Source organism: Oncorhynchus tshawytscha, linkage group LG10, assembly GCF_018296145.1.
Source record: "Oncorhynchus tshawytscha isolate Ot180627B linkage group LG10, Otsh_v2.0, whole genome shotgun sequence".
In the NCBI taxonomy this organism is placed as follows: domain Eukaryota; kingdom Metazoa; phylum Chordata; class Actinopteri; order Salmoniformes; family Salmonidae; genus Oncorhynchus; species Oncorhynchus tshawytscha.
In genome coordinates, this window is record NC_056438.1 from 57,398,717 (window position 1) to 57,422,438 (window position 23,722).

At 42.3% G+C, this 23,722-nt stretch overlaps 1 protein-coding gene across 2 annotated transcripts in view; it reads left to right on the forward strand.

Moving 5' to 3' along the window:
* The first annotated feature begins 1,570 nt into the window (after nucleotides 1-1,570).
* Nucleotides 1,571-23,722, forward strand: part of cdh18a (cadherin 18, type 2a) — a 50,650-nt gene continuing 28,498 nt past the window's right edge. Inside the window, exons 1-2 of one of the 2 annotated variants that reach the window (XM_024435645.2) lie at nucleotides 1,571-1,700; nucleotides 11,257-11,777. In XM_024435645.2, the coding sequence (XP_024291413.1) occupies nucleotides 11,544-11,777 (234 nt within the window). In that variant the 5' untranslated portion in view covers nucleotides 1,571-1,700; nucleotides 11,257-11,543. The other variant, XM_024435646.2, reaches the window with a different exon arrangement.

The window sequence follows — 23,722 nt, forward strand, 5'->3', positions numbered from 1 at the left end:
TTGCATATACAGATATATTGTATATACTGTAATTTAGCAGTTCCATTTCACCCCATGTTGTTCATATAAATAATTTGTGAGAATTTACCAGTTTCTCACAGTTTTTTATCCTGGGAAAGGGCATTGGTTTTGGGCGGTAAATCATGGTAAATCTTGGTAACCGGATTCCCACTATTCAACCCTAGTATGCCCCTGCCATCAACTCCATTATAATGAATCCCAAGCTCTTTTGTGCTTGTGCTATATAAAGCTCCCTTCAAATCAAATAACATTGTATTAGTCACAACAAGTGTAGACCTTACAGTGAAATGCTTACCTACATGCCCCTAACCAACAATGAGGTTTAAAAAAAAATATGAATAACAATAAGTAATAAAGGAATAAAGTAATTAAAGAGCAGCAACATTATGTACAAAATCAGATAAAAATAAGTTACAAACAACGGAAACAAACCGTTAAGAAAACAGTTGGTTAGGAGCCCATAAAACGTCAGCCATCTTCTCACACACATATTTTTTCTGTCACACACCCCCACATTCGTGTGCAAAGACATGCATACACACACACACATTTACTCAAAATTGCATACAGTCTGTTATTCTCATGGCTTAAAATGCAGAATTTTGTTGTGAATATCATTCGATCAAATATGGGGCTGGTTGTCACAAGTGGACAGAGTGTGTTTGATAGCTTATAACTCCGTGCTGGAATTTCAACCCAAGACCTTGGTCTTTCTCCCAATATTAAAAAGATTATTGTAAGATATACTGGTGCTGAGAAATACACACTAGAGTAAAAAGTGTGACAACCAACCCCAGTCTTCCCTACGGTTTTACATAACTCAACCTGGGGCCCACCAACAGTGCCACTGATAATGTTGGCAGAGGTAAATAAATAAATGAGGCTGAAAAGATAAATCACCTCCCTATCCTTCGACTATGTGAGGGGAAGATGATGGATGGCATGGGAGTCAACTGTGAAGGTTTGATGACTTTGGGGCTTTGGTAGGCAAACCGTTTCTTCGTCCTGTAAGCCCTTTGTTTTATCACATTCTCAACTCTCTGCTTGCTTCCACAATACTATGTGCAACCCTTCCTCACGTTTATTTTTTATGTGCTGACACATTCACTGTCATCTCGGTTAAAAATGTCCTGTGGTCTGGTGGGGCTTCACGCTCTTCCCTCCCCCTCACTCTCAGTCTTATATTATTCATCAGGATTCCTTTAGAAGCGACTCTCTCCTTAAAGCAAATTCACCCCTCTACTTTGCGTTTGTTACACCTTAGCCCAGTCCCTGAGGCAGCAGATGTAGAGAAAGAAAGAGAGAGTTCAGTGTGTGTGTGTGTGTGTGTGTGCGTGTGTGCGTGTGTGCGTGTGTGTGTGTGTGCGTGTGTGCGTGTGCGTGTGTGGGAGAGAGTAAAAAATGTGAGGAAAATGCTGAGATGACAGTGTGTGCTTGCATGTGTGCGTAAGAGAGAGAAAGAGTGTGAGAGCATCCGTGTGTGTCTATGTGTACCAGTGTGTTGTTAGTCGGCCAATCAGAGCACCACTCCAGAGCTGCAGCAGGCAAGTGAGGCAGCAACCTGGCGGATTGGGGAGATGACTCCACTGAGGTGGATTGGGAGCAGCAGTAGACAGATAGGGGAGAATCTGTTCACAGCTCACTGTTCACATACCTTATCATCTGTTTGGAGAAGAAAGGTAAGGGCAAATTGTTCAGCACTTTCAATCCATCTCTCTCTCTCTCTGTTGTCATAGCTTTCACATCTGCTATGGTCTGTCGTGCTACTGCTGCTGCCTCTGCTGTTGGATCCTCTGAAGCTGCTTTTGCCTGTGGTGAGCGCTGCTACTGTGAAAAAGTGTGAGTTCATTTATGTTTTATTCACGCTGCTTCAGAGCCTCTCTATACGGCCAGGGAAATGCAAGAATGAGAGCCCTGCTGCCATATTTTCAATGGTTTTATTGTTTGAGCTTTATTGGAGGTGTCCTTTTTATTATCACCAAGGTATATATCAAATTACCATAGTACTTTTCATAGGCACTCATAGCTCCAGCTCTCAGATGGAACTAAACAGGAGAGTGGAATCCTGTGGAATAATTTCACTGCTCCATGATCAATTCACTGCAGTCTAGCAATTGGCTGTGTTAGTGCCTCAAAATATGTAACTGGCTAAAGAACAAGAAAATGTGTGATGGTTCTGCTGAAAAATATCCACCTAATGTGTAGAGGAAGGGTTGAATTTCTGCAGGTGCTGATTTGTATAGAATACATAAGGGTGTACTGTATGTAGGCTGCTATTCTAAAATGTCATGTAGTGTCTTTGTCAGCTGCAGCTCATTACCTTATGATTAGAGAGATCCATCCTAAATGTATGCATAATGCCCTCCATTGAAATGCCAAAGGAATTCTCCTGAGTTCTATTTGATCCAGAGGGGGGAAGGTTTAAAAGACTCGCTGGGACAGTCTGTCTCTGCTAGCTACTTTAGTAGATACCTCTTCACTAATGCCTTATGCAGTAGGGGATGTCAATGACTCAATGTGCCAGACCCACGTCAAGCTTTCCCTTGAGTCATTCTCTGTATACTGCTAATCCTGTAATGAGCAATCATTCTCACCATCCTCTCCTGAGATTTACTAAAACTCCACAAGGGGTGGTCTTTCCTCCTTTCCTCGTCCTCCAGTCTCCACAGAGGGAAGAGGATACTGGAAGCCAAGTCAAGTGAGATTCTTGGTCGGGAGCAAAAACCACTTGCTTGGTTTTGTAGATCTCAAACCCTGAGAGATGAGTGTGCTAATTTGTGCTAATCTCTTTTGACCAGTATGTGGTGCATTCATGTTGGTCCTGTAATGTCTTACTCCCACTATAACCATTGTTGTCAGTGAAGATAGTTCATGGTTGTCTACAGAAAAATCTCAAAATGTCATTGTTGCCAAACTTCCAACAACAAGCAGGATGTAGCATTTACAGAGATTTTGTCTTTGCTGAGTCCAATTGTTATCAGATCTTGTAAACAAATGGCCAGATGAACAAAACACAACATACCTTTGTCTTGAAAAGACCTACAGTATAAACTTCCAAATATAAAGCTGCACTTACAGCAAGGCAAGGGTCCAAGCTTTTGAGCATAATAGTAGCAAGCTGAGTTTGTGTATTTGAGGTTAAGCCCAGCTAGCTACTGTATCCTCCATTAGCCTAGTGTTGAGGGCAATGCCCCGACATGCCCGAAGCTGTGTTAGCTAGTGACTTGATATTGAAGTGCAAGGCCAGCCTTCTCAGTCATAGATACTGTAGTGAAGTGACCAGTAATTGTATTTCTCTAGCATACATCTAATTTTATGTTGCTGGCTTGGGATAGGTAAAAATCTATTTTCAGGCTAGTAGCTGATTTAGCTAGTTAGCTGTAAGCTACAGATTGGCTTAGCTGTACAGTGTTGCTAAGTATAATTCAAATCATAATTATCCTTAGAGTCCGACATGACTCTTGAACTTAGTGCAGGAGAAAAAGGGGAGGCATATGCATAGGTCTAAGCTACAGTTCACAACTCGTCATAATGTAAGCCACGGCCTCAGATGTAGTCTCAAGGTCCACAGAGTATTTCTCTCCAATTAGCATCATAATTAGCAACATTAGAAACTAATCAATTGCTAATCTGTTTTGTGGCCCTCAACTAATCAGAATGAATAGTTGCAACACCCTTACCCTTGAATTGCATACAAGGACAATCAATTAACTATTTTCTATTTAAAAAATCCTGGTATATTTGTAGAAAATATTGGATATTTGATTCACATGCTGTTAGCCTGGAATCATGTTTAGCCATACTGCAAAAGACAGATGTGGGTGTTTTCAGGGTAGAAGTTTCCTATTTCCTGAAATTGAGCGTAGAGAGAGAACCTGCAGAGCAATATCCACTATATTTCAATGACAGTTATCTGTAGCTACATGTATTTCTGCTGACACTCTTAACCCAACCATGTTGAGGGATGTAGCAATAGAATGAATATCCTGTGTGAACCTTCAGAAAGTTTACATACCCCTTGATTTATTCCACCCTTTTGTTGTGTTACAGCTTGAATTCAAATTTTATTAAATACAGTCGAAGTCGGAAGTTCACGTACACCTTAGCCAAATACATTTAAACTCAGTTTTTCACAATTCCTGACATTTAATCAGAGTAAAAATTCCCGGGCTAAGGTCAGTTAGGATCACCACTTTATTTTAAGAATGTGAAATGTCAGAATAATAGTAGAGAGAATTATTTATTTCAGCTTTTATTTCTTTCATCACATTCCCAGTGGGTCAGAAGTTTACATGCACTGAATTAGTATTTGGTAGCATTGCCTTTGAATTGTTTAACTTGGGTCAAATATTTCAGGTTCCTTCCACAAGCTTCCCACAATACGTTGGGTGAATTTTGGCCCATTCCTCCTGACAGAGCTGGTGTAACGGAGTCAGGTTTGTAGGCCTCCTTGCTCACACACCCTTTTTCAGTTCTGCCCACACATTTTCTATAGGATTGAGGTCAGGGCTTTGTGCTGGCCACTCCAATACCTTGACTTTGTTGTCCTTAAGCCATTTTGCCAACACTTTGGAAGTATAATTGGGGTCATTGTCCATTTGGAAGACCCATTTGCGAACCAGCTTTGACTTCCTGACTGATGTCTTGAGATGTTGCTTCAATATATCCACATCATTTTCATTCTTCATAATGCCATCTATTTTGTGACGTGCAACAGTCCCTCCTGCAGCAAAGCACCCCCAAAATATGATGCTGCCACCCCGTGCTTCACGGTTGGGATTATGTTCTTCGGCTTACAAGCCTCCCCCTTTTTCCTTCAAACATAACAATGGTCATTATGGCCAAACAGTTCTCTTTTTGTTTCTTCAGAGCAGAGGACATTTCTCCAAAAAGTACAATCTTTGTGCCCATGTGCAGTTGCAAAACGTAGTCTGGATTTGTTATGGTGGTTTTGGAACAGTGACCTCTTCCTTGCTGAGTGGCCTATCAGGTTGTCGATATAGGACTTGTTTTACTGTGGATATAGATACTTTTGTACCTGTTTCCTCCAGCATCTTCACGAGGTCCTTTACTGTTGTTCTGGGATTGATTTGCACTTTTCGCGCCAAAGTACGTTCATCTCTGAACGGCATGATGGCTACGTGGTCCCATGGTGTTTATACTTGCGTACTATTGTTTGTACAGATGAACGTGGTACCTTCAGACATTTGGAAATTGCTCCCAAGGATGAACCAGACTTCTGTGGATGTCTACAACTTTTTTTCTGAGGTCTTGGCTGATTTCTTTTGATTTTCCCAAGATGTCAAGCAGAGGCACTGAGTTTGTAGGTAGGCCTTGAAATACATCCCAGGTACACCTCCAATTGACTCAAATTATGTCAATTAGCCTATCAGAAGTTTCTAAAGCCATGACATCATTTTCTGGAATTGTCCAAGCTGTTTAAAGGCACAGCCAACTTAGTGTATGCAAACTCTGACCACTGGAATTGTGATACAGTGAATTATAAGTGAAATCATCTTTCTGTAAACAATTGTTGAATTTACTTGTGTCATGCACAAAGTAGATGTCCTAATCGACTTGCCAAAACTATAGTTTGTTAACAAAAAATGTGTGGAGTTGTTGAAAAACTAGTTTTAATGACTCCAACCTAAGGGTATGTAAACTTCCAACTTCAAGTGTATATGTTTTTTCTCACCATCTACACAAAATACCCCATAATGACAGAGTACAATGTTTTTTCCAAATGTATTGAAATTTAAATACAGAAATATCTCATTTACATAAGTATTCCCATGCCTGAATCAATACTTTGTAGAAGCGCCTTTGACAGCGATTACAGCTGTGAGTCTTTCTAGGTTGGTCTCTAAGAGTTTTTCACACCTAGATTGTGCAATATTTGCCCATTATTCTTTACATTCTTCAAGACTTGGCACATTGGTTGTTGGTCATTGGTAGACAACCATTTTCAGGTCTTGCCTTAGATCTTCAAGTAGATTTAAGTCAAAATTGTAACTTGGCCACTCAGGAAATTTCACTGTCTTCTTGGTAAGCAACTCCAGTGTATATTTGGCCTTGTGTTTTAGGTTATTGTCCTGCTGAAAGGTGAACTCATTTCCCAGTGTCTGGTGGAAAGCAGACTGAACCATGATGCATGTTTTGAAATATGTGTATAATACAAATATGCTTCCTTCTTTTTGCTCGGTCAATTAGGTTAGTATTGTGGAGTTACTACAATGTTGTTGATCCATCCTCAGTTTTCTCCTGTCACAGCCATTAAACTCTGTCGCTGTTTTAAAGTCACCTTTGGCCTCATGGTGAAATCCCTGAGCGGTTTTCTTCTTCTCCGGCAACTGAGTTAGGAAGGATGCCTGTATCTTTGTAGTGACTGGGTGTATTGATACACCATCCAAAGCCTACTTAATAACTTCAGCATGCTCAAAGGGATATTCAATGTCTGCTTTTTAAAATGTTCCCAATTACCAATAGGTGCTCTTCTTTGCGAGTCATTGGAAAACCTCCATGGTCTTTCTGGTTGAGTCAGTGTTTGAAATTCATTGCTTGACTGAGGGACCGTACAGCTAATTGCATGTGTGGGGTACAGAAATAAGGTAGTCATTCAAAAATAATTTCAAAAACTATTTTTGCACACAGAGTGAGTCCATGCAACTTATTATGTGACTTGTTAAGCAAATGTTTACTCCTGAACTTATTTAGGCTTGCCATAACCAAGGTGTTAAATACTTATTGACTTACAACATTTCAGCTTTTCATTGTTAATTCATTTGTAAAAAAAAAAATGGAAATACATAATCCCACTTTGACATTATGGGGCATTGTGTATAGGCCAGTGACAAATCATCTAGATTTAATCTATTTTAAATGCAGGCTGTAACACAACAAAATGTGAAAAAAAGTCAAGGGGTGTGAAAACCTCTGAAGGCAATGTATATATTTCTGTCCATTATATACTGTATATATACATTATAAAGTGGGTGAAACAGTATGTGAACATTATCAAAGTGAGCAATGTTCAATGACTCCATGTACTGTATACTGAACAAAAATATTAATGCAATATGCAACAAGATTTCACTGAGTTACAGTTCGTTCATATAAGACATTTTAGGACCTAATCTGTGGATTTCACATGATTGGGAATAAAGATATGCATCTGTTGGTCACAGATACCTTACAAAAATAATAGGGGCGTGGATCAGAAAACCAGCCAGTATCTCATGCAGCGTGACACATCTCCTTCGCATAGATTTGATCAGGCTGTTGATTGTGGCCTGTCTAATGTTGTCCCACTCCTCTTCAATGGCTGTGTGAAGTTGCTGGATATTGGCGGGAACTGGAATACGCTGTTGTACATGTCAGTTCAGAACATCCAAAACATGCTTAATGGGTGACATGTCTGGTGAGTATGCAAGCCATGGAAGAACTGGGACATTTTCAGCTTCCAGGAATTGTGTACAGATCCTTGTGACATGGGGCCGTGCATTATCATGCTGAAACATGAGGTGATGGCACGCCAATGGGCTTCAGGATCTCATCACGTTATCTCTGTGCATTCAAATTCCCATCGATAAAAAGCAATTGTGTTCTTTGTCCATACCTTATGCCTGCCCATACCATAACCACATCGCCACCATGTGCACTCTGTTCACAACATTGACATCAGAAACCGCACGCCCACACAATGCCACACACGCCGTCTGCCATCTGCCTGCTACAGTTGAAACCAGGTTTCATCCATGAAGAGCACAGTTCTCCAGCATGCCAGTGGCCACACAGATGAGTTTCCATTAGACGGTTTCAAACTGTTTGTGCATTAATTCTTCGGTTGTACAAACCCACAGCTTCATCAGAAAAAATAAGAAACCGGCACACTGTTCTTGCTAGTATCACTGCTCTTTAATAAGCTTTACATATCGGCCTCAAGGCCTTTGTCAGAGCCCATTGTGAGTTTTTTTAATTAGCTCCCTTTTGTAGACATAGCTCCATGGATGCGTTGAATAGATGTGGGTGGAGCTATGTCTACATAAGGGAGCTAATTGAAAAAAGGCACAAAAGCTCTGACAAAGGCCTTGAGGCCGATACGTAAAGCTTATTAAAGAGCAGTGATACTAGCAAGAGCAGTTTCTTATTTTTTCTCATCTTATTCAAGAGTTACCATGCACCTGCAACACAGATAGTTCAGATGTGAGAGTGGCTATAGAATTTTGAATCAGCTGTCCGGCTGACTGGTCTCAGTGACCCGGGTGAAGGAGTAGGATGTGGAGGTCCTGGGCTGGCATGGTTCCACGTGGTCTGTGGTTGTGAGGCCAATTGGACGTACTGACAAATTCTCTAAAATGCCATTGGAGGCGGCTTATGGTCGATCATCTTTGCAAAGGAGAAATGCTCAATAAAAGGCATGTGAAGAAATGTGTGAGAAATAAGCTCTTTGTCCATCTGGAACATTTATTTTATTTCAGCTCATGGAACATGGGACCAACATTTTACATGTTGGGTTTATGTTCTTGTTCAGTATACATAGGGCAGCTGTCTCTATGGTGCATGGTAGAGTACCGGGTGGTAGCTGGCCAGAACAGTGACTAAGGTTCAGAGCAGGGTTGGCTAGTGGTGATTATTTAACAGTCTGATAGCCTGGAGATAGAAACTGTTTCTCAGTCTCTCAGTCCCAGCTTCAATGCACCTGCCATGTGTTCACCTTCTAGACGGTAACAGGGTGAACAGGACGTGGCTCGGGTAGCTGAGGTCTTTAATGATCTTCTTGACCTTCCTGTGACACCGGGTGCTGTAGATGTCCTGGAGGGTGGGCAGTGTGCCCCAGTTGATGCGTTCGGCTGACTGCACCAACCCCTGGAGAGCCCTGCATTTGTAGATGTTGCAATTGCCATACCAAGGGGTGATACAACCCGAAGGGATGCTCTCAATGGTGCATTATAGAAGTTTGTGAGGGTCTTAGGGGCCAAGCCACATTTCTTCAGCCTCCTGAGATTGAAGAGGCACTGCTGTGAGGCACTGCTGTGCCTTCTTCACCACGTTGTCTGTGCATAGGGACCATTTCAGTTTGTCAGTGATGTGCACACTAAGGAACTTGAAGCTTTTGACCCTCCCCACTGTGGCCCTGTCAATGTGGATGGGCAAGTGCTCTTTTTGCTGTGTCCTGTAGTCCACAATCAGTTCCTTGTTTTGTTGATGTTGAGGGGGAGGTTATTTTCCTGGAACGACTCATTGTTGTTGATAATCAGGCCTAACACTGTTGTGTCGTCAGCAAACTTTATGATTGAGTTGGAGAAGTGAGTGGCCCCACAGTCATAGGTAAACAGGGAGTACAAGAGGGGGCTGAGCACGCAACTCTGTGAGGCCCCCATGTTGAGGATCGGTGTGGCAGAGATGTTGTTACTTACCTTCACCCCTTCGGTTCAGCGTGTCAGGAAGTCCAGGACCCAGTTGCACAGGGAGGGGTTCAGACTCAGGGCCCTGAGCTTAGTGATCAGCTTGGAGGTTACTATGGTGTTGAAGGCTGAACTGTAGCCACACGCATGGATAGTTATTGATTGATGTGAACATCACCCTAATGGTGTCACAAGTTTAAATGAATTGTTTTCTGTAGTTAATGATTAGAAAATAAAAAATCTGTTTCTGGATGTATGCAGAACTGGAACACACATACTGGAATGTGTGTGCTTGAACGGTGTAGTACATCCAGGTAACATGGAAAGGCACTATCACTGACCCACCAGTGCTCTTTTCATGCTCACTTGACAAATTAAGCTTCAAATTGAGCCTAATGTAAAGACAAGGCATGAGCGGCAGAATGGTCAAATTAAATTATTTTATAATTGCAGTAAGTACTAGTGATATTCAGTTAGAATGAGGACAGCCACCCTTTTATAACATGGAATTTCATAGACATGGACTGCTGTTGGAATATGCATTGGGAATGGGATCATGCATTTGTGAAGGCTAAAGATGTTATGTAGCAGTGTACTTTCAGTATACCTGCTTTTCACTCTCCACTTCCCATCACAGAGAAATCCTCATTTGTATCTACAATACTATACTGTATGTGGTGCGTGGGTGGTATTGTAGAAAAACATACAAACACATAATTCAAGAAAACATGCAACACTAGCCCATGCTATAGGTTGACAAATAACACAAATTAAGCCATGAATCATTTCAAGGATGGTCACACACATCCTTGATGTTGTCATTGCACAATTAACTGTGCTTCATGTATAATCTGTTGTTATTGGTCTTTTGACATTTCAGAGTTAGTTTGTATTATTGCAATGCAGACATAGAAACAAAGAAGACGTAACCATAGCATCCATTGACAAGCCTCTGTGCCGCCTCACAGCAAACATTTATCACTTGCAAATTGTTTGTGTTGGACTGTTTTTCGACTAAGCTTGGCTGGTACTCTGCTGACAGGTGGACTGATTGAAGGTTTGTGGAAATGCATCAGAAAATAGCACAGTTGTGTAACAAATCAAAACCTAAGGACAGGAAATCACAAAATGCTTTCCTGAGTGGCAGAGGCATAACAAGTCTTGTCACATGTGCTGTATATATACTTCTTTATTTTACAGAGTGATGTTTTTTCCCCAGATTGTTTTCTCACACAAACTATAAAAATAACTGAATCATTCAAAAGTGTTTAAAATACAATATTAACAGCAACTGGAAGTTAGAACCACATCTCTGCTTGTGTGAGGGTGTTTACCAAGTGACAAATGTTCTGTAAGAGTGTCATAGATTGTGAGAATCAAATGCTCTTAAGCAGCTTGTCATTGTAATATACTCTGACAAAGACTGCAGAAAATAATGTCCTCAAAATGCTATTATGGCCTATGGAGATACAGTTGTGGCTCTCCTGCTTTCAAAAAGCCTTTTTAAAATGGATGTCTTTCGGCTGTGAGGTATGACAGAGACAACTTAGCCTTTTCAGCTCAGACTCAGCAATGTAGTTTTGAATCCTCTGGCTTGCATCCGAAGCAGACAGAAATACTCAATTCATACACACAGTGGAAATTGACTCTCAGAAATCAGGTCAAAATGAGAAAAGAACATTGTGGAAAAGAATATTGTGCTTCTATAAATGAGTCAAAGTGTAATATCGGAGTAGTCATTCCATCAAATTGCATTAGGGGATTTAACAGCAAGAAAAACATGACTCATTATTCCTGTTTCCTTAATATCGTTTCTTCTTATCTTTTCAAGGGGAAACAAAACGGCAACCTGCTCAGACCAGACCACTCATGAAATCTCCTGAGGATCCTCTGAGCAAATGAACAACCGGCTCTTTTCCCCTCTGTCCAACATGGAAATTAACCTTGGTTCTAATCCCTAGTGGACAGACTGAAATAAACCATGGACTTTAGGAGAAATCTCTGGACTGGTCTGATCTGCACCTAGTACTGTCTTACTGTCGAGACGCTGTTGTGGCCTCTTGGTACACTGTTTGCCAAGGTACAGTGGAGGACTTAGAGAAGCATACATTCTCTACCATGAGAATTCCTGCCACCACTGCCTGCCTCTGCCCTTTGCTGATCTGCCTGTGCTTTGTCCAGAGGAGTTATGGGACGTCCCAGCCCAGGCCCAACGTCAGAGCACCCAGGAACCAAACCAAACACCTAGATGGAGAGAAGGACGTGCACCACCGGCCCAAGAGGGGCTGGATATGGAACCAGTTCTTCGTTTTAGAGGAACATATTGGACCAGAAATTCAGCATGTTGGAAAGGTATGCTATTCATGGTCTTCTTCAATGGCATTCATTTGATGTGAGGGATTTTCATGCAAAGAGGAAAACAGTAGGCCTACATATTGCACTCCGTAGGTGGTTTTGCATAATGCAAAGTCTATGATTGCAACTGTACCTGGTTGTGCATACAGTAGCAACAGCCGTTTGAGAACAATGTTGCACCTTTTGGAAAATATTTTGAGTTTATAGCTTTAATCTCTGTTTACTTTCAGCAAACATATATACATTTCTACTCCCTATGATAAATAATTCAAATGGGTAAGCTTATTATACAACAAAACATTTTTTATATACTGTATATACAGTTGAAGTCGGAAGTTTACATACACTTATAGTGGGGAGAAAATGTATTTGATACACTGTTGATTTTGCACGTTTTCCTACTTACAAAGCATGTAGAGGTCTGTAATTTTTATCATATGTACACTTCAACTGTGAGAGACGGAATCTAAAACAAAAATCCAGAAAATCACATTGTATGATGATCACATTGTATGATTTTTAAGTAATTCATTTGCATTTTATTGCATGACAGAAGTATTTGATACATCAGAAAAGCAGAACTTAATATTTGGTACAGAAACCTTTGTTTGCAATTACAGCGATCATATGTTTCCTGTAGTTGTTGACCAGGTTTGCACACACTGCAGCAGGGATTTTGGCCCACTACTCCATATAGACCTTCTCCAGATCCTTCAGGTTTCGGGGCTGTCACTGGGCAATACGAACTTTCAGCTCCCTCCAAAGATTTTCTATTGGGTTCAGGTCTGGTGACTGGCTAGGCCACTCCAGGACCTTGAGATGCTTCTTACGGAGCCACTCCTTAGTTGCCCTGGCTGTGTGTTTTGGGTCGTTGTCATGCTGGAAGACCCAGCCACGACCCATCTTCAATGCTCTTACTGAGGGAAGGAGGTTTTTGGCCAAGATCTCGCGATACATGGCCCCATCCATCCTCCCCTCAATACGGTGCAGTCGTCCTGTCCCCTTTGCAGAAAAGCATCCCCAAAGAATGATGTTTCCACCTCCATGCTTCACGGTTGGGATGGTGTTCCTGAGGTTGTACTCATCCTTCTTCTTCCTCCAAACACAGCGAGTGGAGTTTAGACCAAAAATCTCAATTTTTGTCTCATCAGACCACAAGACCTTCTCCCATTCCTCCTCTGGATCATCCAGATGGTCATTGGCAAACTTCAGACGGGCCTGGACATGCGCTGGCTTGAGCAGGGGGACCTTGCGTGCGCTGCAGGATTTGAATCCATGACGGCGTAGTGTATTACTAATGGTTTTCTTTGACACTGTGATCCCAGCTCTCTTCAGGTCATTGACCAGGTCCTGCCATGTAGTTCTGGGCTTTTTTCCCTGATGTCCTTACACAGCCCCCTGGTCATGGCCATTGTGGAGAGGTTGGAGTCTGTTTGATTGAGTGTGTGGACAGGTGTCCACACACTCAATCGGCAGTGTATCAAAATCGGCAGTGTATCAAATACTTGTTCTCCCCACTGTAGGTTGGAGTCATTAAAACTAGATTTTCAACCACTCCACAAATTTCTATTTAAAAAACTATAGCTTTGGCAAGCCAGTTAGGACATCTACTTTGTTCATGACACAAGTAATTTTTCCAACAATTGTTAACAGACAGATTATTTCACTTATAATTCACTGTATCACAATTCCAGTGGTCAGAAGTGTACATACACTAAGTTGACTCTGCCTTTAAACAGCTTGGAAAATTCCAGAAAATGATGTCATGGCTTTAGAAACTTCTGATAGGCTAATTGACATAATTTGAGTCAATTGGAGGTGTACCTGTGGCTGTATTTCAAGGCCTAACTTCAAACTCAGTGCCTCTTTGCTTGACATCATGGGGAAATCAAAAGAAATCGGCCAAGAAATCAGCCAAAAATTGCAAATCAATCCCACAACAATAGCTGTGAAGATGCTGAAGGAAACAGGTACAAAATTATCTATATCCACAGTAAAACAAATCGACATAACCTAAAAGGCCACTCAGCAAGGAAGAGGCCACTGCTCCAAAACCACCATAAAAAAGCCAGACTATGGTTTGCAACTGCACATGGGGACAAAAATCGTACTTTATGGAGAAATGTCCTCTGGTCTGATGAAACAAAAAAGGGGGAGGCTTGCAAGCCGAAGAACACAATCCCAACTGTGAAGCACGGGGGTGGCCGAATCCTGTTGTTGAGGTGCTTTGCTGCAAGATAACATAAATAAAATGGCACTGGAAGAAATGGCAGCAGTTTTATGGGCTCCCAACCAATTGTGCTATTATGTGGGTTTTTTTCGCGTTATTTCTAACTTATTTTGTACATAACATTTCTGCAACCGTATCTTACGGCAAAAAAAGAGCTTCTGGATATCAGGACAGCGATCACTCACCTCGGATTAGACAAAGATTTTTTCTACAACAACGACGACGCACAAGACATTCTCCAAACACCCCACAGGGCTGACATCCCCGTTATTTGCAAGAGGAAGCGACGCAGGTACAGAGGACAAAGAGCCAGACACCTGGTCAGGACCCGGAGAAGGCGACTGGGAAAGCTGCCGTTGACCTCAATACTACTCGCCAACGTACAATCATTGGACAATAAATTAGACAAGGTACGATCACGAATATCCTACCAACGGGACATCGAAAACTGAAATATCCTATGTTTCACGGAATCGTGGCTGAATGACGACATGGATATTCATCTAGCGGGATACACACTGCACCGGCAAGATAGAACAGAAAACTCTGGTAAGACGAGGGGGGGGGGCGGTCTGTGCATATTTGTAAACAACAGCTGATGCACGAAATCTAAGGAAGTCTCTAGATTTGCTCGCCTGAAGTAGATAAATTGCAGGCCACACTACTTGCCTAGAGAGTTTTCAGCTATACTTTTCGTGGCTGTTTATGTACCACCACAGACACAGAGGCTGGCACGAAGACTGCACTCAGTCAGTTGTATAAGGAAATAAGCAAACAGGAAACCACTCACCAAGAGGCGGCGCTCCTAGTGGCAGGAGACTTTAATGCAGGGAAACTTAAATCAGTTCTACCAAATTTCTATCAACATGTTAAATGTGCAACCAGAGGGAAACAAATTCTAGATCACCTGTTCTCCACACACAGAGACGCTCTCCCTCGCCCTCCATTTGATAAATCCAACCACAACTCTATCCTCCTGATTTCTGCTTACAAGCACAAATTAAAGCAGGAAGCACCAGTGTCTCGGTCTATAAAAAAAGTGGTCAGATGGAGCAGATGCTAAACTACAGGACTGTTTTGCTACCACAGACTGGAACATGTTCCGGGATTCTTCTGATGGCTTTGAGGGGTACACCACATCAGTCACTGGCTTTATCAATAAGTGCATTGAGGACGTCATCCCCACAGTGACTGTACGTACATACCCCAAACAGAAGCCATGGATTACAGGCAACATTCACACTTAGCTAAAGGGTAGAGCTGCCGCTTTCAAGGTGTGGGACTCTAACCGGGAAGCTTACAAGAAATCCTGCTATGCCCTGCGACGAACCATCAAACAGGCAAAGCGTCAATACAGGGCTAAGATTGAATCACTCTACACCGGCTCCGACGCTCATCTTATGTGGCAGGGCTTGCAAACTATTACAGACTACAAAGGGAAGCACAGCCGCGAGCTGCCCAGTGACACGAGCCTACCAGATGAGCTAAATCACTTCTATGCTCGCTTCAAGGCAAGCAACACTGAGGCATGATTGAGAGCATCAGCTTTTCCAGACAACTGTGTGGTCAACATAGACAAGGCTGCGAGGCCAGATGGATTACCAGGAAGTGTGCTCCGGGCATGTGCTGACCAACTGGCAGGTGTCTTCACTGACATTTTCAACATGTGCCTGATTGAGTCTGTAATACCTACATGTTTCAAGCAGACCACCATATTCCCTGTGCCCAAGAACACAAAGGCAACCTGCCTAAATGACTACAGACCCATAGCACTCACGTCCGTAGCCATGAAGTGCTTTGAAAGGTTGGTAATGGCTCACATCAACACCATTATCCCAGAAACCCTAGACCCACTCCAATTTACATACTGCCCAAACAGATCCACAGATGATGTAATCTCTATTTCACTCCACACTGCCCTTTCCCATCTGGACAAAAGGAACACTTTCGTGAGAATGCTATTCATTGACTACAGCTCGGCGTTCAACACCATAGTACCCTCAAAGCTCATCACTAAGCTAAGGATCCTGGGACTAAACACCTCCCTCTGCAACTGGATCCTGGACTTCCTGACGGGCCGCCCCTAGGTGGTGAGGGTAGGTAGCAACACATCTGCCACGCTTACCCTCAACACTGGAGCTCCACAGGGGTGCGTGTTCAATCCCCTCCTGTACTCCCTGTTCACCCACAACTGCATGAGTGTATGTATACTTCTGACCCACTGGGAATTTGATGAAAGAAATAAAAACTCTACTATTATTCTGACATTTCCCATTCTTAAAATAAGTGGTGATCCTAACTGACCTAAGACAGTGAATTTTTGCTTGGATTAAATGTTAGGAATTGTGAAAAACTGAGTTGAAATGTATTTGGCTAAGCTGTATGTAAACTTCCGTAAACTGTACATACAGTACCAGTCAAAAATTTGGACACACTGACTCATTCCAATGGTTCTTCTTTATTTTTACTATTTTCTACATTGTAAAATAATAATGAAAACATCTTAATGTTAAAAACTATGAAATAACACAAGAGTGTGCAAAGCTATCATCAAGGCAAAGGGTGGCTACTTTGAAGAATCTCACATATAAAATATATTTGATTTATTTAACACTTTTTGGGTTACTACATGATTCAATGGGTGCTATTTCACAGTTTTGATGTTTTCACTATTATTCTACCGTGTAGAAATTTGTTTAAAAAAATATAGAAAAACCTTTGAATGAGTAGGTGTGTCCAAACTTTTGACCTGTACTGTATATGAATAAATAATTTTCTCTGTGAATATGAATGGACATTTTTGTTGTTGTGATAAATTGTTTGTATGGTCATGGTCAGGGTAATTAATCCTTATTGAATGCGTAAATATGCCAACATTAGGGACTTAAAGCAGTGTTACCTAACTGCTTTATTATACAGTTTACCACAGGAGCCACGTCTAGTGATATTGTCTAGCAGTGGCTTCTTGAAATGCAGAAGTTATAGCAGGTGAACTAATCCACTGTGACACTGACATTGTATGACATTGACACTATGTATCAAAGGTGAGGGTTAAACTGGGGCTTGTGGGACATGTGGGATGAAAGGCTGGTAAGAGATGGCTCCAATGAATAATCCACACACACACACACACACACACACACACACACACAGACATACATCCCCTGAGGGGGCGGACTGAGAGCTCAAGTCACTCTCCTCAAAGATGCTGTGACAGTTGAAGTTTCATCTTCCACTGAGATGGCAACTTTTTAGGTGTTGATTTGGCAATGAGGGAAACATCAGGCAATTAAGTATCATGTAGCCATTCTCAACAGCACATATGCCTACATGTATCAGCTTGATGAGTTACAGTGGGAACCACAGATCAATATGATCAGTAGAAAGTGGGATGTATTTAAATGTTGGCCAATACTTTATGACCCCATTGTTTAGACTGAAAGTCTTTCAGTGTAATACGTAAATATGTATTTTTAAATTGCTTTTGGGACAGGTGAACCTAAAGGGGATTTATTCCTGATGCCGACACTGTCACTGTCCTGCATATTTTGCACATTTCCAAAGTCCACACAGACATTTCTCTGCCTCCTGTCTCCCCTTAGAGGCTCAGTCAGGATGGAGTACAAATAGTGCAGTCCAGACCCAGACAGACCTGTCCTAGAAAACTGTGCTGTACTTTTCACAGATTCAGATGTGTCAGAGTGATGAATGGATAAAACAAATATTTTTATCTGAATGATCCCAACTCTGCTCTGCTATGACTAGTTAGCTATATATCCTTCTCCTTCATCACAGCTACTGTAGACACTGAGTGTACAAAACATTAGGAACACCTTCCTAATATTGAGTTGCACTTTTTACCCTCCGAACAGTTTCAGTTCGTTGGGACATGGACTCTAAAAGGTGTCGAAAATTGTGTCAAGTTGGCTGGTAGTGGACCTCTACTCCGAATAGCACGTACCATCTCATCCCACAGATGCTCAATTGGATTGAGATCTGGTGACTGGGCATTACATTGCAGTAAGCTGAATTCACTTTCATGTTTGTGAAACCATTCCTGGACAATCCTACGCTTGTGGCATGGGGCCTTATCCTGTGGATGTTTTTCAGATGGATACACTGCTGCCATGAAGGGATGCACCTGATTGGCTATGATGTTCAGATATCCTGTGGCATTCAAACATTGATCCACTTTTATCAAGGGGCCCTGTGTGCCATGAAAACACACCCCACATCATCACACCACCAGCAGTTTGCAATGTTGACATGAGGCATGATGGATGCATGCACTCATGTGGTTTACTCCTTACCCTAGTCCTCCCATCAGCGTGAAACAGCAGGAATCGAGATTCATCAGACAGGGGAATGTTTTTCCAATTCTCCAGTGTCTAGTGTTTTCGTTCCTTAGCCCACTGCATCGCAGTTTCTTGTTATTTGCTGAAAGAAGTGGAACTCTGTAAGGTTGTCGCCTGCCATACCCAAATCGTGTTAAGGTACGACGAGTTATGCATTCTTTTATGGGTCTTTGGGCACCAATATTGTACTTGACTGTTAGTTGACTAACCATAGTCCTTCTGTTGTTCTGCGCAATTCCTGTCAGCCTCCTTTGTCCTCTTTCGTCAATGACCCATTTTCGACCACTGGCCTAATGTTGGCTGGATGTCCTTTAGGTGGTGGACCATTCTTGATACACACAGGAAACTTTTGAGTGTGAAAAACCCAGCAGCATGGCAGTTCTTGACACACTCAAACCAGTGCGCCTGGCACCTACTACCATACCTCTTTCGAAGGGACTTACATGTTGCCCAGTCACCCTCTGAATGACACACATACACAATCCATGTCTCAATTGTCTCAAGGCATAAAAATCCTTCTTTAACATGTCTCCTCCCCTTCATCTACACTGATTGAAGTGGATTTAACAAGTGACATCAATAAAGGATCATAGCTTTCACCTGGATTCACCTGTCATGGAAAGAGCACGTATTCCTAATGTTTTGTACACTCACTGTATATTGTAGCTAGCTGTTCCCTGTATAGGCTAGACATGTACTGCACACTGATTGTTGAAACTACCCTTGCTTCCCTCTGATTTAGATTACAGGTTACAACCCCAGTCCACAGGCATCCCAACCTCTTATCAACCAATGGATTTGACGTGTGTTTGGTGCAGCAGAGGCCAGAGAAGGTTGATACAGCAGAGTAGTGTTCGTACTGCCGAGTCTCTCAGGCAGCTGCTAGTACCGTCACCTCTAACTGTGTGAGATTGTATGATTCGAATATCCCTTATCAGACCTCAGAGACAAAGATTACATCAAACCCTTCACCCTGGTTCACTAATGGCAAATTACTAAAACTTGGTGTACCCCCCCAATTTATAAAAGAATCTTGTCAGTGAGCTCTTGCTGCAGCATAAAATTGACCTTTCCATCATCGTGCTTCGTGTAATTTGTGGTTAGCAGAGGGGGCAGGGTCCTGATTGAATCAGGGTTCTTGGAGCGTAGGCAGTTTATCAGCCTCTGTACAAGCTTCTACCAGTGAACTTGGCAGTGTATGTGCAGACAGTTCCATGTCATTATTTAAGTGCATTCTAAATGGCATCATTATGGATATGTGTCCTCAGGTTGAAATTCAAACAAATCCCACGATAGACATGTGTAGGCTGCCTCCCGAGTGGCGCAGTGGTCTAAGGCACTGTGCTAGCTGTACCACTAGAGATCCTGGTTCGAGTCCAAGCTCTGTCGTAACCGGCTGACACCGGGAGACCCATGGGGCGGTGCACAATTGTCACAGTTTCTCCCGGGTTAGGGGAGGGTTTGGCCGGCCAGGATGTCCTTGTCCCATCGAGCTCTAGCGAGTCCTGTGGCGGGCCGGGCGCAATGCAAGCTGACTTTGGTTGTCAGCTGTATTGTGTTTCCTCCAACACATTGGTGCTTCCGGGTTAAGCGGACATTGTATCAAGAAGCAGTGCGGCTTGCCTGGGTCGTGTTTCAGAGAACGCACGGCTCTCGACTTTCGCCTCTCCTGAGTCCATATAGGAGTAGTAACTACCACTTGGAAACCACGAAAAAAATGTGCAGGCCATGCGGTGTCTTTTTTTGCGAACAAGGCTACTGCCTCTGTGCATACTGCACACTTGCTTCTTATTTTAAAACTGCTTCTAAAACTGGAAGCATCTTTGCCCGTTAGAGTCTATTACTGGTTGTAGTAGTAGGATTTTACAGTAGGATCTTACAGTATAGCAACTGAGCCTGTTCTTCTTTCCTATATATATGGCATTTTCCCTTGGAAATTTTATGAAGAAAAGGCATGCCAAGCCCAATAACTAATTCTTACACAAAGAGAGACATGAAACGCACCGTATGGAAAAAGTGGACAGCAGACACATATAGCCTGCACATATCATGAAATCATATCGTGCTCTGCATCTCTTCTGCAACCAGGCCCTTGGTGATGTATTATCACAATGGCTAGTTCCATATATTTATGTATCTATCTATTCCCCCCATAGCTCCCAGACAGAGAAATGTTTTGTTATTTTATCTCTTTAAAAACGCAGGGCCTAGGGTAAGCACCAGTCATGAGCTGTAAACCCATTACCCTGCTAGTGAATAAAGGCACCATAGCGAAAGATAAACGAATGCTACTCCGTCACTGCAGGCAGGATATTCTGTGAGTGAAAGTAGTGTCATGGGCCAGTGTAAATGCTTGCGTTGGCCCAAACTTGCTGAGAACATCACAGCAGTTCCACCCACTTCCACTATATGACAACATCAGCCTTGGATTCATATGTACATTCAACCTACTTTGTACTACGCAATAATGTTTATTACTGTGTAGTAGCCTAGTACACTGTATTTTCGAGAGTCCTGAGCGGACAATAAAGACAACTACTTAGCCTACATGTGGTAAATTTGATCCTCTGTTGGTTTGTATTGGTCTTCTCTCATGTGAATCTGCAGCAGTAATATCTTGGAAACTCTCCATGTGATTCTGTAGCAAACAGGGTTGCTGTGTGTACCCTCTTCAGGCATGGGAAGAGGCATGGAGGTGAACACTGTCTTAGCTAATTGCTCTCTGCTCAGGGATTACACTCGCTGCCAAGAATTAAGAGCAGCCTGTGTGTGTGTGTGTGTGTGTGTGTGTGTGTGTGTGTGTGTGTGTGTGTGTGTGTGTGTGTGTGTGTGTGTGTGTGTGTGTGTGTGTGTGTGTGTGTGTGTGTGTGTGTGTGTGTGTGTGTGTGTGTGCGTGCGCGTGTGCGTGTGCGTGTGCGTGTGTGTGAAGAGTTGAAGGCGGAGGCAACAAAAATCAATACACTGAGGAATATATAAAATAAAGCTTTAGGATTGTAACTGCCAGCAGCTTCTGGCATCATTCTTCATTCAGAACATTTCCCCTCAGTGTCTGTAGAGAAATAGCATTCTCCCGAAGAGCAAACACTTGCATTCATGATAGGGCAACTGACTTGGCTGGCCAGTTGTGTTCTTATACAGATTATGCAAGCCAGCTCCCACAGCTTTGGTGCTGTCAAGGGATTCACAGTTTTTCTTTAATGGTTTGTTATCCATCATTCACTTCCCTCCTTACAGAAATCCCTACAGGTTCTGCACCACAGGTGTCTGAAAACATGGAGGCTATAGGTGCATCCCAATAATTTCTCCTTCCTCCTGAAGTGTGCACTTGTTTACTACACCCCACAAATATAAAAGCATTAGATTGGTGAAGGCATGGGCTTGAGGAAGTTTCTGTATACCCTTACTTTCCTTTCAAATCTCTGAGGGGAAATTAACAAGTGCACACTTTGGGAGAAAGGAGAGATTATTGGGATACAGTCCATGTTCTGGCGTATTGTAACGAATGGAGACGTCCTATTTTGTTGGCTATATTTATGATATTCCATCTGATCCATTTTAAAGCTAATGGGGTGTTTCACACCTGTCTCAAACAACCTATCACCCCACATTCAGTGTTTAAGTGTTTGTAAAAACACATTTACCAGACACGGCAGGCATGAGGCCAAAATACTTAGGCGACATGTCAACAAAGTACAACAAATGTATTTTGCAGTGATGCAACTCAGTGTAGCACGACTAATCCCGATAGAGCTGGATTAACCTGTTTGAATGAGTAAGTGTTCCGCGCCCCCAGTGTTTTATTCATGTTTTACACATTGCATTGACTTTGTTCTGCTAGGCTACCAAGGGAAATACATCAGCCCCAAAATGTCAAGGCAGCTTCTTGTCTTCTTCCTCTTTTTTTGAAAGTTCTACAACAGAGTTTTTCTTTACAGTACCAGTCATGAGTTTGGACGCACCTTGTAATTCAAGGGTTTTTCTTTAGTTTTACTATTTTCTACATTGTAGAATAATAGTGAAGAAGACATCAAAACTATGAAATAACACACAAGGAATCATGTAGTAACCAAAAAAGTGTGAAACAAATCAAAATATATTTTATAATTGAGATTCTTCAAAGTAGCCAACCTTTGCCTTAATGACAGCTTTGCACACTATTGGCATTCTCTCAACCAGCTTCATGAGGAATGCTTTTCCAACAGTCTAGAAGGAGTTCCCACATATGCTGAGCGGGTCATCTGGTCATCTGATGCAGCACCCCATCACTCCATAGTCCCACTAAGCGCAAACCAGATGGGATGGTGTATCGCTGCAGAATGCTGTGGTAGCCTTGCCTTGAATTCAAAATAAATCACAGACAGTGTCACCAGCAAAGCATCCCCCACATCATCACACCTTCTCCTCCATGCTTCACGGTGGGAACCACAGCAATGCGGAAGTCATCCGTTCAACTACTCTGCGTCTCACAAAGACATGGCGGTTGGAAACGAAAATCAAACATTTGGACTCATCAGACCAAAGAACAGATTTCCACCAGTCTAATGTCCATTGCTCGTGTTTCTTGGCCCAAGCATGACTCTTCTTATTATTGGTGTCCTTTAGTAGTGGTCTCTCTGCAGCAATTCGATCATGAAGGCCTGATTCACACAGTCTCCTCTGAACAGTTTATGTTGAGATGTGTCTGTTATTTGAACTTCATGAAGAATTTATTTGGGCTGCAATTTCTGAGGCAGTTAAATCTAATGAACCTATCCTCTGCTTCAGAGGTAACTATGTGTCTTCTTTTCCTGTGGCGGTCCTCATGAGAGCCAATTTCCTCCTAGCGCTTGATGGTTTTTGCGACTGCACTTGAAGAAACTTTAAATGTTCCGCAATGACTGACCTTCATGTCTTAAAGTAATGATGGGCTGTCGATTCTCTTTGCTAATTTGAGCTGTTCTTGCTATAATATGGACTTGGTCTTTTACCAAATAAGGATATCTTCTGTATACCACCCCTACCTTGTCACAACACAACTGATTGGCTCAAACTTATTAAGAAGGAAAGAAATTCCACAAATGAACTTTTAACAAGGCACACCTGTTAATTTAAATACATGCAGGTGACCACCTCATGAAGCTGTTTGAGAGAATGCCAAGAGTGTGCAAAGGTGTCATCAAGGCAAAGGAAGGTGTCACGCCCTGACCTTAGATACCTGTTTTCTAACATATTTTGGTTAGGTCAGGGTGTGACTGGGGTGGGTACTCTAGTTTTTTTGTATATCTAGGGGTTTTTGTATGTCTAGGGTTTTTGAATGTCTAGGGGTTTTGTATGTCTATGTTGGCCTGATATGGTTCCCAATCAGAGACAGCTGTTTA